This window comes from Salmo salar, chromosome 03 (assembly GCF_965601325.2).
Source record: "Salmo salar chromosome 03, fSalSal1, whole genome shotgun sequence".
NCBI lineage: Eukaryota > Metazoa > Chordata > Actinopteri > Salmoniformes > Salmonidae > Salmo > Salmo salar.
This window is the reverse complement of record NC_138293.1, coordinates 93,348,700-93,361,321: the sequence shown is the minus strand read 5'-3', so window position 1 is coordinate 93,361,321 and position 12,622 is coordinate 93,348,700. Positions and strand designations below refer to the sequence as shown.

Genomic DNA, 12,622 nt, shown 5'->3' with positions numbered 1-12,622 from the left:
TTTTTTTGCAGAAATTTGTTTACATCTCGGTTAGTGAGCATTTCTCCTTTCCAAGATAATCCATCCACTTGACAGCTGGGGCATATCAAGAAGTTGATATAAAAGGCCACTCTAAAATGTGCGGTTTTGTCACACAAAACAATGCCACAGATGTCTCCTAGTTTTGAGTGAGCGTGCAATTGGCATGCTGACTGCAAGAATGTCCACCAGAACTGTTGGCAGAAAATTGACTGTTAATTTCTACCATATGCCTCCTCCAACGTTGTTTTAGAAAATTTGGCACTACGTCCAACCAGGCCTGACAATCGCAGACCATGTGTATTGTGCGGGCGGTGTGCTGATGTCAACATTGTGAACAGAGTGCCCCATGGTGGTAGTGAGGTTATGGTATGGGCAGGCATAAGCTACGGACAACAAACACCATTGCATTTTATCGATTGTCAATTTTAATGCACAAAAATACTGCAACAATCTTGAGGCCCATTGTGAAGTCAATTTCTTTTTAAGGTAGCTGTAACCAACAGATGGATATCTGTATTCTCAGTCATGTGAAATCCATAGATTAGGGCCTAATGAAGTTATTTCAATTGACTAATTTCCTCATATGTACTAAAATCTTTGAAATGGTTGCGATTTATGTATTTGTTCAGTATCATTTTTTCAAACATTGGAGAAGTTTAGCCTTGTGCTTCAACTTTCTTGGTTATTGCGGAAATTGACCCACCATGCTGTTTACTTTGTACACGTCATATCGCATAGTCTACCTTTAAACTTAGATTATGCTATTCTGTTCGTTTGAATGTTTTTATTTTCTTAATTCCTGCCTAAAGATATGTTAGACTGTTTAAAATGTAGACAATGTGCGTCATTGTTGGATTCTTCTAGTGTAGGCCTACCTCAAGTCCCGGCAGTGTGTTAACTTATTTTAACTATTCAACTTAATAAATAACTTAATAAATAAATACCCTGGTCCTTCCCCCACCAGCAGCCAACCAGCAGTGCAGCTACCAGTCCCAGGGGACCCCTCAAGGAGGTATACTGACAGACAGCTGTAGGGTACTTTGCTTTATAAAATAAGCAACAACCACCTGGACCAATTCCAGGATTTAATTTAATCATATCACTTTTGCCATGTTTTATAGTGTATAGCCAATGAGCCAGGGGGCTTGGTTGGGGTGAAAAATGTCTCCATCGTGATTAATGTTCTTTTAAGGTCTATGTCCCTGGAGTTGAAAATGTGTTCTATCATTGTAGCAATGGTAGCTTTCTGTGTGTTATCACTATTTCTATTCATCCCTCCATCCCATTCAGTTTTCCCATAGAGGTTTTACCCTACGACAACGTCAGCATACAGTACATCAGGTTATTACGTATGTTTACCCTTTAATCATATATCATTGGAAATATTAGATTCATAGCTATCCATCAGACACATCTTCAGAATGTTCAGATCGACAGAAATGTGATCTTTGAAATCTAGGATGCATATCAGAATTGCCTGTCATTGCTTTAAAAAGAAAATGTATACATTTTTAACTTGGTTTGACAAGTGGTTCTGAAATGTCATAAAAATTACCTTTAAAAAGTGGCCAGGCCTCGGGCGGGGAGAACCCCAAACCGCACCCCCACCCCATCATGGGCTACCACCTCCACCCTGACCTCCACTCTTCAGAGGTCACTACATGCCTCAGGACTTTGATGTCAATGTAAGAGCAAGGGGAAAAAAATCAAATAGACAAACATACTTTGATAATGTCATGTATTTATCAGATGGACAAAACAGGACAAAAATACACATTTGGAAAAGATGAAGATCATAAAAGCAAATTAAAAAGAGTAAGGGACCAAGTATGGACTGTTGCCAGAAGAAGGTGAAGAGTAAGGAATATTTTGACTGACTCCAATATTATGTTAATGCTGAAGACCCACAATTGGATCAATGAATCTAGCCAAGGTAGCGAGCCTTGAGTCACCATTTGGAATACTATTTACATTTTTTACATTTAAGTCATTTAGCAGACGCTCTTATCCAGAGCGACTTACAAATTGGGTACTATGAAATGCAAGTGTCTAGTTTTAGCATTATGCATTAATTAAACGACTAAGGGACAACGGCAAAAATCTTGCAATCAATGACCTAGCATTAAAGGTAAGAATCTCTGGATTAACAATCTGTTAGCTAAATGTAGTAATAAATACATTTGCAACATTTCTATAAATTGACAATTCTGTGACATGTGATGGGCAAGTTTTAAAATTACACAATACCTGTTAGTGTTACGCCCCTGAAAAAGGGGAGAAATAATCACGAGAGTGATACGGTATTGTTTCCTCAATGAGAACTTTTACTGTAACGAGGAAAAGACCGCGATTTCCCCGCGAATTTGGGTGGAGACCAGAGCAATCGATCTCAGGCTCATAGATTAAAGAGCATTTAGTAGATCACAGATTAACACTTTTCCCCTTCAATTAGGCACCACAAAATAAAGTAATCAATATAACGTTTACACATTCCTTTTACAATTCTTACCCTTTGTACACTTGGATTTTAACTTTTTAACACAATTATATGAATGTTGTCAATCTCTATCAACTAATACAGAATGCATGATCTTTTTAACCTTAGATGTTTTAAGATCCTCACATACTATGAACTTACTAATACTTTTTAATGTATAACAGGCTATGAGTATTTCCTTTAACCTGTCACATTAGCAAAGGTATCAGCTAGAGATGATATGCAGGAGCTTTTAGGGGATTTGTAGCGTTGCATGACGTCTACTTTTATCCTAATTAGCATTTGATGGTAAATGAGGGGGGGTACTTCCTGTAAAAACACAATCTCTCTTTCTTGACTGCTTCCTTCCAGCAGTGTGTGTCAGGGAGATTCCTAGATGTGAGAAGTGTGCAGGAGGACCTGAAAGGAATGTGTAGTATTGATGTAAAAAGTTGTGTGTGTAAACTGTAGGGGTACACATGGTGCTGGAGATCAGACGTGTCCGGTGAGAGAAAGACAGGTTGAGGTTACCAGGATCACAGTAGTGCAGAAGGTGTTGTATGCTGAGGCAGTGAAGAGAGTAGTAGAGGAAGATGGGTCCAGGGTGAAGGATCCTGAGAGGATACCAGTGATTAGACTGAGGTCAATAGAGAGTGATAGGAAAAACATGCTTAAGTAAGTTTTTATTTTTTTGCGTCCATGGCCATGGTTGTCAACCGTACCACAGGTATATAATGTAAATAACAGTGGATAGATGTGGTGGTGGCAGCTGCAGAGAAGTACTTGGGTGTACGATATTTTACTGCAGAGTTACAAGGTGTTTTGAACGATAATATCCCGTCCTCCCAGGCTGCTGGCCTGGTGTAGAATCAGAGGGCCAAAGTAGTGGAATAATGAGGTTTAATAAAGTGTAGGGTTGGTTAGTTGGTTTGGCAATTTTTGTCACGAAGTGTAATGAATTAATGCTACAGAATAGTACTACAAAATGCTAAGCTGATGAACAGACAAATCAGTAGGTGGCGGCATGCACCAATAATAATTGTATGCAAACCGCCATAATACCGAAGAAGACCGTTTCCTTGCTTTTCAACAGCCCTTCTCGCAGGAAGTATGATATGAATATGCCCTAGCACGGTTGCATTTCGGACCTCGGAACGAACATCGGGTTTTACTGGTTCGCTGCACGGATAGCGCTGCTGTAATAAGTCTGGTATTTTATAGGCTTCCCTTACTGGGCCTCAGACAATTAAAACTATCTGGACTCTCGAAGAGGATGTTGTTCCAACAGACTCTCGTGTAGAGTTAGACGATAACAGACAACAGTATTCTTGGTGAATAGGGTGTTGAACGTTTTTACTTTAATAGATCAGGTAAAATCTAGGTGAGATTAGCCTACATCAGACATTTGTCACCACTAAAGTTGTAATATTGAAAAGGACGTCTGATTGCTCTGCTCTAGCTGTTTTTTAAACATTTATTTAACTGAACGCTGTAACAAAGAAAGTAGCTGTAGACTAGCTACAGATTTACTGTCACATTTTTATTTGAAGAAAGAATAGCTTCCACGATGGATCGGGTAAGTTTGGTTTACTTTTATTAACATTATGCCTACTGTGGTGTATAACATGTCTAGGCCTAGTTGTCACCATTCGTTCTATTTGAACAGCTGGACAAAATAAACAATTGTGCTTATAAAAACGAGGGATATTCTGTCCTAGCCTAAAGCACACAGATTGATACAAGGCAATGAGCAGGTTAAATCAGAACCATGGAGAAATGAGGCCAAGCCTACACCTTGCAGTAGCGGTGTGTGAGTAAAATCACCGGGAAGCAAAGGCAGAAAAAAGAGCCATATTACAACCTATGTGTTGTGATAATTGTGTTTGCTCTATAACCTGTTAGTTCATATGCCTTGACACAGCTGAAACAAGAAGACAGTGGCAGAATAAATTCAACCGGTGAAATCCACGAAACATTTTGTATGTAACAAACAGTTACATGACCTACAGCATGGTCAAGCCAGTTAATGTTTCCGACATTTTCGAACTAACGTTACTAAATAACTATTGATTTAGTTACCGCAAGTCGCAAAGAAAACAGGGGCTGCCTCCCATATTCCAGCACTAGTTCAGGTGCACATTTCCGTCCATTAAGAACCAATGATGTGCGACCTTTTTGTAGCTTTTCTGATACTAATTTATTTTCAGCTTCATCTCAGAGTTCTATCAAACCTGGTCAGCAACTCTGTTGCTTGGCAACAATACAGCTGCTATTAGCTAACGTTAGCTTGCTTGTCCAAAGTCCAGCAGCTAGCCTCTGTAGCTAGCTAACGAACAGGCAAAGAAAGCTAACTAGCTGTAATTGATAATGAACGTTTTTTTACACAAATAACTTCAGCCATTAGTTAGCTAGCAGACAACAACAGCTGTCAACGATAGCTAGTTCATGTCTAAATGGCAGTCCTACATTTTTCCACAAAACATGGTTAGCTAGTTACATCAGTTCAAAACCAAATTGTCACGCTGCCACCTTACAATGCATGCAATGGACTTCTGCAACGTGTCGTGGTAATTATTCTAATCAAAAGGAGAGACTTTTAGATTTCTACAAAACCATCAAACTTTATTAAAAATTACTGCAGTAATGGCGCGTTAACGGTCACCCAATGGTGTAGAGTTAAAAGCCCAAATAAGCAGGGGTAGGTTACAACTTTTTATAGTCCTCCTGAGTCCTCAAATAACAGATTTGTGAAATTATACAAGGGTACAGACAGTAACAGACAGAAAAATGTACATGGTGCAAAATGTCTGTCTCTAGGTCATTTACTGCTTGTTTATACAACATTGGACACTTTGATCCTTCCCTCAACAGATGAAATCCAGTGTCCATTTGTGATGTGGGAGAGAAACTGGAGGTTGAGTTTGCCTGGCCCTGGCAGACAGACCAGCATTTCACACAGACACTAATCACTAATCATGCAGTGGAGTGTAGTCATATCATATCAGGATATCATAAGGTGAATGCACCAATTTGTAAGTCACTCTGGATAAGAGCGTCTGCTAAATGACTTAAATGTAAAATGTAATGTAAATGTAGTCTTTAGGTCTTATCACCAAGGCATTGTAAATCAACTGCCAGCATTAAGCCTCAGAGGCTCCTCTCAGGCCAATAGACAGTGTGAAAGTACTAATTGAAGAATATTCTAATATAAAAGGTCATTTGAATAACAATGTTGTAATTTCTACCACAAACGCTAGCTAGCTACGCTATAGTCCAAGCTTATGGTAAGAGCAAGCCATATTTCACTGTCAGACAGGACACAACTCCAACTGTAGCTGAGAAAACAAATAAAATCAGATTGTATTGGTCACATACACATACTTAGCAGATCTTATTGCAGGTGTAGCGAAATGCTTGTGTTCCTAGTTCCAACAGTGCAGTAATATCTAACAATTCACAACAATGTTACACAAATGTAAAAGAATGGAATTCAGAAATGTTAATATTAGTCCAGAGTATAAATACAGTACATTCATAAGTATGTGGACCACCCTTCAAATTATTGGATTTGGCTATTTCAGCCACACGCGTTGCTGACAGGTGTATACAATTGAGCACACAGCCATGCAACCTCCATAGACAAACATTGGCAGTAGAGTGGCCTTACTGAAAAGCTCAGTGACTTTCAATGTGGTGCCATCATAGGATATCCAACAAGTCAGTTTGTTACATTTCTGCCCTGCTAGAGCTTCCCCGGTCAACTGTAAGTGCTGTTATTGTGAAGTAGAATGTCTAGGAGCAACAATGGCTCAATCGAGAAGGGTATGCCACACAAGATAACAGAACGGGACCACCGAGTACTGAAGCGCGCAGCGAGTAAAAATCGTCCGTCCTTGGTTGCAACACTCCCCACCGAGTTCCAAACTGCCTCTGGACGCAAAGTCAGCACAATAACTGTTCATCGGGAGTTTCATGAAATGGGTTTCAATAGCTGAGCAGCTGCACTCAAGCCTAAGATCACCATGCGCAATGCCAAGCGTCGGCTGGAGTGGTGTAAGGCTCGCCGCTGACGGACAAATCTGGGTTTGGCAGGGGGGAGAACGCTACCTGCTGCAATGCATATTGCCAACTGTGAAGTTTGGTGGAGGAGGAATAATTGGCAGAAACCAAGGATTATTTATGACACTAAGACAAGATGAACATTTTCACTGCTGCTCTTCACATAATAACATTTTCCATCACAGGATGTATAGACATTATGGACAGTGTGTGGATATACTAAATATTCTACCTGTAGGATAGAATTGTGTGTGTGTGTGTGTGTGTGTGTGTGTGTGTGTGTGTGTGTGTGTATATATGTGTATATATATATATGTGTATGTATATATGTGTATATATATATATATATATAATGTATATATATGTATGTGTGTATGTATATATGTGTGTGTGTGTGTATGTATATGTGTGTGTATGTATATATGTGTGTGTGTATGTATGTATATATGTGTGTATGTATGTGTGTGTGTGTGTATGTATATGTGTGTATATGTATGTATATGTGTGTATATGTATGTATATATATGTATGTGTATATATATATATGTGTGTGTGTGTGTATATATATATATATATATATATGTATGTATGTGTATCTCATTACATTACAGGACTAGTTGAATAGGATGGCCTTGACTAGAATACAGTATATACATATGAAGTGGTTAAAACAGTATGTACACATTTATTAAAGTGACCAGTGTTCCATGTCTATGTACATAGGGCAGCAGCCTCTAAGGTACATGGTAGCACAACCGGGTGGTAGTCAGCTAGTGACAAGTTCAGGGCAGGGTACTGGGTGGAGGCCAGCTAGTGATGGCTATATAACAGTCTGATGTCCTTGAGATACAGTGAGGGGGAAAAAGTATTTGATCCCCAGCTGATTTTGTACGTTTGCCCACTGACAAAGAAATGATCAGTCTATAATTTTAATGGTAGGTTTATTTGAACAGTGAGAGACAGAATAACAACAACAAAATATCCAGGAAAACGCATGTCAAAAATGTTATGAAATTATTTGCATTTTAATGAGGGAACTAAGTATTTGACCCCTCTGCAAAACATGACTTAGTATTTGGTGGCAAAACCCTTGTTGTCAATCAGAGGTCAGACGTTTCTTGTAGTTGGCCACCAGGTTTGCACACATCTCAGGAGGGATTTTGTCCCACTCCTCTTTGCAGATCTTCTCCAAGTCATTAAGGTATCGAGGCTGACGTTTGGTAACTCGAACCTTCAGCTCCCTCCACAGATTTTTTATGGGATTAAGGTCTGGAGAATAGCTAGGCCACTCCAGGACCTTAATGTGCTTCTTCTTCAGCCACTCCTTTGTTGCCTTGGCCGTGTGATTTGGGTCATTGTCATGCTGGAATACCCATCCACGACCCATTTAATGCCCTGGCTGAGGGAAGGAGGTTCTCACCCAAGACTTGACGCTATATGGCCCTCTCCATCGTCCCTTTGATGCGGTGAAGTTGTCCTGTCCACTTAGTAGAAAAACACCCCCAAAGCATAATGTTTCCACTTCCATGTTTGACGGTGGGGATGGTGTTCTTGGGGTCATAGGCAGCATTCCTCCTCCTCCTCCAAACACGGCGAGTTGATGCCAAAGAGCTCCATTTTGGTCTCATCTGACCACAACACTTTCACCCAGTTGTCCTCTGAATCATTCAGATGTTCATTGGCAAACTTCAGACGGGCATGTATATGTGCTTTCTTGAGCAGGGGGACCTTGCGGGCGCTGCAGGATTTCAGTCCTTCACGGCGTAGTGTGTTACCAATTGTTTTCTTGGTGACTATGGTCCCAGCTGCCTTGAGATCATTGACAAGATCCTCCCGTGTAGTTCTGGGCTGATTCCTCACCGTTCTCATGATCATTGCAACTCCACGAGGTGAGATCATGCATGGAACCCCAGGCCGAGGGAGATTGACTGTTCTTTTGTGTTTCTTCCATTTGCGAATAATCGCACCAACTGTTGTCACCTTCTCACTAAGCTGCTTGGCGATGGTCTTGTAGCCCATTCCAGCCTTGTGTAGGTCTACAATCTTGTCCCTGACATCATTGGAGAGCTCTTTGGTCTTGGCCATGGTGGAGAGTTTGGAATCTGATTGATTGCTTCTGTGGACAGATGTCTTTTATACAGGTAACAAGCTGAGATTAGGAGCATTCCCTTTAAGAGTGTGCTCCTAATCTCAGCTCGTTACCTGTATAAAAGACACCTGGGAGCCAGAAATCTTTCTGATTGAGAGGGTGTCAAATACTTATTTCCCTCATTAAAATGCAAATCAATTTATAACATTTTTGACATGTTTTTTCTGGATTTTTGTTGTTGTACTTCTGTCTCACCGTTCAAATAAACCTACCATTAAAATTATAGACCGATCATTTCTTTGTCAGTGGGCAAATGTACAAAATCAGCAGGGGATTAAATACTTTCTTCCCTCACTGTAGAAGCTGTACTGACCTCGCCTTCTGGATTGATAGCGGTGTGAACAGGCCGTGGCTCGAGTGGTTGATGAACTTGATGATCTTTTTGGCCTTCCTGTGACATTGGGTGCTGTTTATGCCTTGGAGGGCAAGCATTGTGCCACCGGTGATGCGTTGGGCAGACCGCACCACCCTCTGGAGAGCCCTGAAGTTGTGAACGGTGCAGTTGCCGTACCAGGCGGTAATTCAGCCCGACAGGATGCTCTCAAGGGTGCATCTGTAAAAGTTTGTGAGGATCTTAGGGGCCAAGCTGAATTTCTTCAGCCTCCTGAGGTTGATGAGGCGCTGTTCAGCCTTCTTCACCACATTGTCTGTGTGGGTGGACCATTTCAGATTGTCAGTGATGTGTACACAAAGGAACTTGACCAGCCCAGTCAATGTGGATGGGCAAAGAGGACCAGATTGGAGTGGTGATCTGATTTGCAAAGGTAAGACAGAAGAGGGCAAATACACATGTAAACAGCACATTGTCCACTGCATTGTGCAAATGCATGCTGGGTAGCATCAGAAACTCACCAGTTTGGAACATCCAGAATAGATTCCAGTATGCTCCTTCTCCTGTCTTGACATTTTTATCAAAAGCTGTGCTGATCAACAGTGCCAAACTAACAACTCTGCCATTAGACAGGCTTGATTGCATCTACAGCTCTGATCTGGATGGTGGACTAGCCAATGTGTTGGATATTTGTCAACGGCCATTCCAGTGGTGTGGTACTTGGGGTGGGGGAGGGGCTAAAGCCCCCCAAACCCTGATTATATAAATGCATAGGGTGCATAACTCTGCAATGCTTTAGGCTAGAACAAGCTGTAAAAGGCACCAGAAAGACATGGCTCTATTGTTCATGGGGATAACTGTATAAATTAACATTCATTTAATTTAGGGTGGAAGGTAAAACCAAATAACTGATGGAGTTGGCTCTAAATACTTCATCATAATGAGCAGCAGTAGTTCAGGTGTTTTGGTTTTTCCTCTGGTTATTTTGACAAATCATGATTTGGCAGAGGTTGGCGTCCTCCTCGTTCCATCATCTCTTAAGCTCTCCTCCTAACACGTATGAACCCAGAACTAAATTGCGTGGCTGACCAATTACGTGAGACATTAGTTCTGGGTTAACCAAGACTAACTCAGGGGTGAAAGATGTGTTCAACTCCAATGAATGCTCAATCAAAGGTTCTGAACATAAGACAGGGGGCATTACAAGTGTTATCAGTTTTGACATTTGTAAAGAATATACCACTTCCACATGAAAAATGTGCCAGAGTGATTGAAAATGTGTAAAGTAGTGAACTATTGCACACTTAAGGAGAATGGAGGTATTATAAGGATTCACCAATCCATCAGAGATTTAGTCTAAAGTAATCAAATGTTTGGTCTAATGATATTCTATGTACAATACTTCCTGTTGTCACCAGGACAGAGCTAGCCCGTCCCCCTCCACCATGCTGGAGTCCCCTGGTCACAACTCTCCTGGTAGGACCTTACTGCTGGGTCTGAAGAGGGTGTCTGTGCGGCTGGTCGACTGCAGGAAAACACCAGGGCAGAGTGGAACTGTGAGAGGGGGGCACGAGGAGGAGGGAGATTTGATTTCATCAAGTAAGAACAATGGGGGGTGTGGATGAGACTACAATCTGCTTCTGCAACTGTTGACCCAGTTTCGTGAATGGAGGGGGGTGTACTTAATAAACTGGCCAATGAGTGTATATTGATAAGGACAACAGGTAGTCTAGTAGTGAAAAGCGTTGGGCCACTAATCGAACAGTTGCTTGTTCGAATCTCTGAGCCGACTAGGTTAAAAATCTGTCGTGTACCCTTGAGAAAGGTACAAAACCCAAATTGCTCCTGTAAGTCGCTCTAGAGAAGAGCGTCTGCTAAATAACAAAAATAAAGTGTTTATGGACCCATATTTCCAAAACCTAGTTATTCAGTGTCTTTGTTTCACAGGTGACACCCCTAACTGTAATTCTCCCAGTGGGAGGGGCTTATCATCTGGGGAGCCTCAACAGCATCATGTTGCTGACGTGACAGAGAAGAGTGTCTCCAGATCAGAACATCTCAAGAAACACCAGCAGAGATGTAGAGGGAAGAAACCTCACCACTGCTGCTCTGACTGTGGGAAGAGTTTCACTAGACGGAGTGGCTTCATTATTCACCAGCGGATTCACACCCGAGAGAAACCGTATTGCTGCTCTCAGTGTGGGAAGAGTTTCACCTGTGCAGGAAGTCTTAAAGTACACCAAAGAATCCATACTGGAGAGAAGCCTTACAGATGCTCAGAATGTGGGAAGTGTTTTACTGCTTCTAACGCCTTCAAATATCATCTGCGAATTCATACAGGGGAGCGGCCTTACCCCTGCCTTGATTGTGGAAAGAGCTTCAACCAGTCATTCAACCTGACTACACACAAGCTAACACACACAGGAGTTAAGCCTTATAGCTGTGATCAGTGTGGGAAGAGCTTTGCTGTAGTTTCCTCCCTGATTAGACACCAGCGAATACACACAGGAGAGAATCCTTATAGCTGTGATCAGTGTGGGAAGAGCTTCAGTCAATCAGAACACCTGAATGCACACCAGCGAACACACACAGGAGAGAAACCTTATAGCTGTGATCAGTGTGGGAAGAGCTTCAGTCAATCAGTACACCTGAATTCACACCAGCGAACACACACAGGAGAGAAACCTTATAGCTGTGATCAGTGTGGGAAGGGTTTCAGTCAATCAGGGGGCCTAAATTCACACAAGCGAACACACACTGGAGAGAAATCCTATGTCTGTTTTTGTGGGAAGAGCTTTGCTCATTTAGGGCCAATGAGAAAACACCAGAAAGCAAAAATGTGCCGTATTTCATCTCTCTCCCTTCCAGCACCGGTTCCAGATCCCTAAATAAAGGATCAATAGAAAACATCTATTGAACAGTCATATCCATCTCCCATTCTTGCTTTGCTTTCTTAACACTATCAACAAGGCAGGTCCTACAGGCCCTAGTTTTGTCGCACCTTGACTACTGTTCAGTCATGTGGTGAGGTGCCACAAAAAAGGACTTATGAAAATTGCAATTGGCTCAGAACAGGGCAGCACGGCTGGCCCTTGGATGTACACTGAGAGCTAATATTAATCATATTCATGTCAATCTCTCCTTGATCAAAGTGGAGGAGAGATGGACTTCATCACTACTTTTATTTATGAGAAGTATTGACATGTTGAATTCACACAGTTCGGACACCCATGCATACCCCACAAGACATGCCACAGGAGGTCTCTTCACAGTCCGCAAGTCCAGAACAGACCATGGGAAGCGCACAGTACTACATAGAGCCATGACTACATGGAACTCTATTCCACATCAAATAACTGATGCAAGCAGTAAAATTAGATTTAAAAAACATAAAAAAGCACCTTATGGAACAGCGGGGACTGTGAAGCAACACAAACATCGGCACAGACACATGCACACACGATAACATACACATGGATTTAGTACTGTAGATATATGGTAGTGGTGGAGTAGGGGCCTGATGGCACACAGTGTGTTGTGAAATCTGTTAATATATTGTAATGTTTTTTAAATTGTATAAACTGCC

General features: G+C 41.5%; 1 protein-coding gene across 3 annotated transcripts; it reads left to right on the top strand.

Annotated features, from left to right (window-relative positions):
* Positions 1-3,581: 3,581 nt before the first annotated feature.
* LOC106601479 (uncharacterized) lies at positions 3,582-11,960 on the top strand. Of its 3 annotated transcripts, none has more exons than XM_045715743.2 (3): positions 3,582-4,073; positions 9,006-10,635; positions 10,984-11,960. In XM_045715743.2, the coding sequence occupies exons 2-3, from the start codon at positions 10,428-10,430 to the stop codon at positions 11,922-11,924; spliced, it is 1,149 nt and encodes a 382-aa protein (XP_045571699.2). In that variant the 5' UTR covers positions 3,582-4,073; positions 9,006-10,427; the 3' UTR covers positions 11,925-11,960. The 3 variants fall into 3 exon arrangements, with proteins under 3 accessions (XP_045571699.2, XP_045571700.2, XP_082829012.1); XM_045715744.2 differs by having other exon boundaries at positions 3,583-4,073; positions 10,455-10,635; XM_082972886.1 differs by lacking the exon at positions 3,582-4,073 and having other exon boundaries at positions 8,911-9,469; positions 10,455-10,635.
* Positions 11,961-12,622: the final 662 nt, after the last annotated feature.

Coding starts and splice junctions, on each gene's coding strand:
- LOC106601479 (XM_045715743.2), top strand. CDS start 10,428: ATGTACAATACTTCCTGTTGTCACCAGGACAGAGCTAGCCCGTCCCCC. Junction 10,636..10,983: donor GGGAGATTTGATTTCATCAA/GTAAGAACAATG, acceptor TTTGTTTCACAG/GTGACACCCCTAACTGTAAT.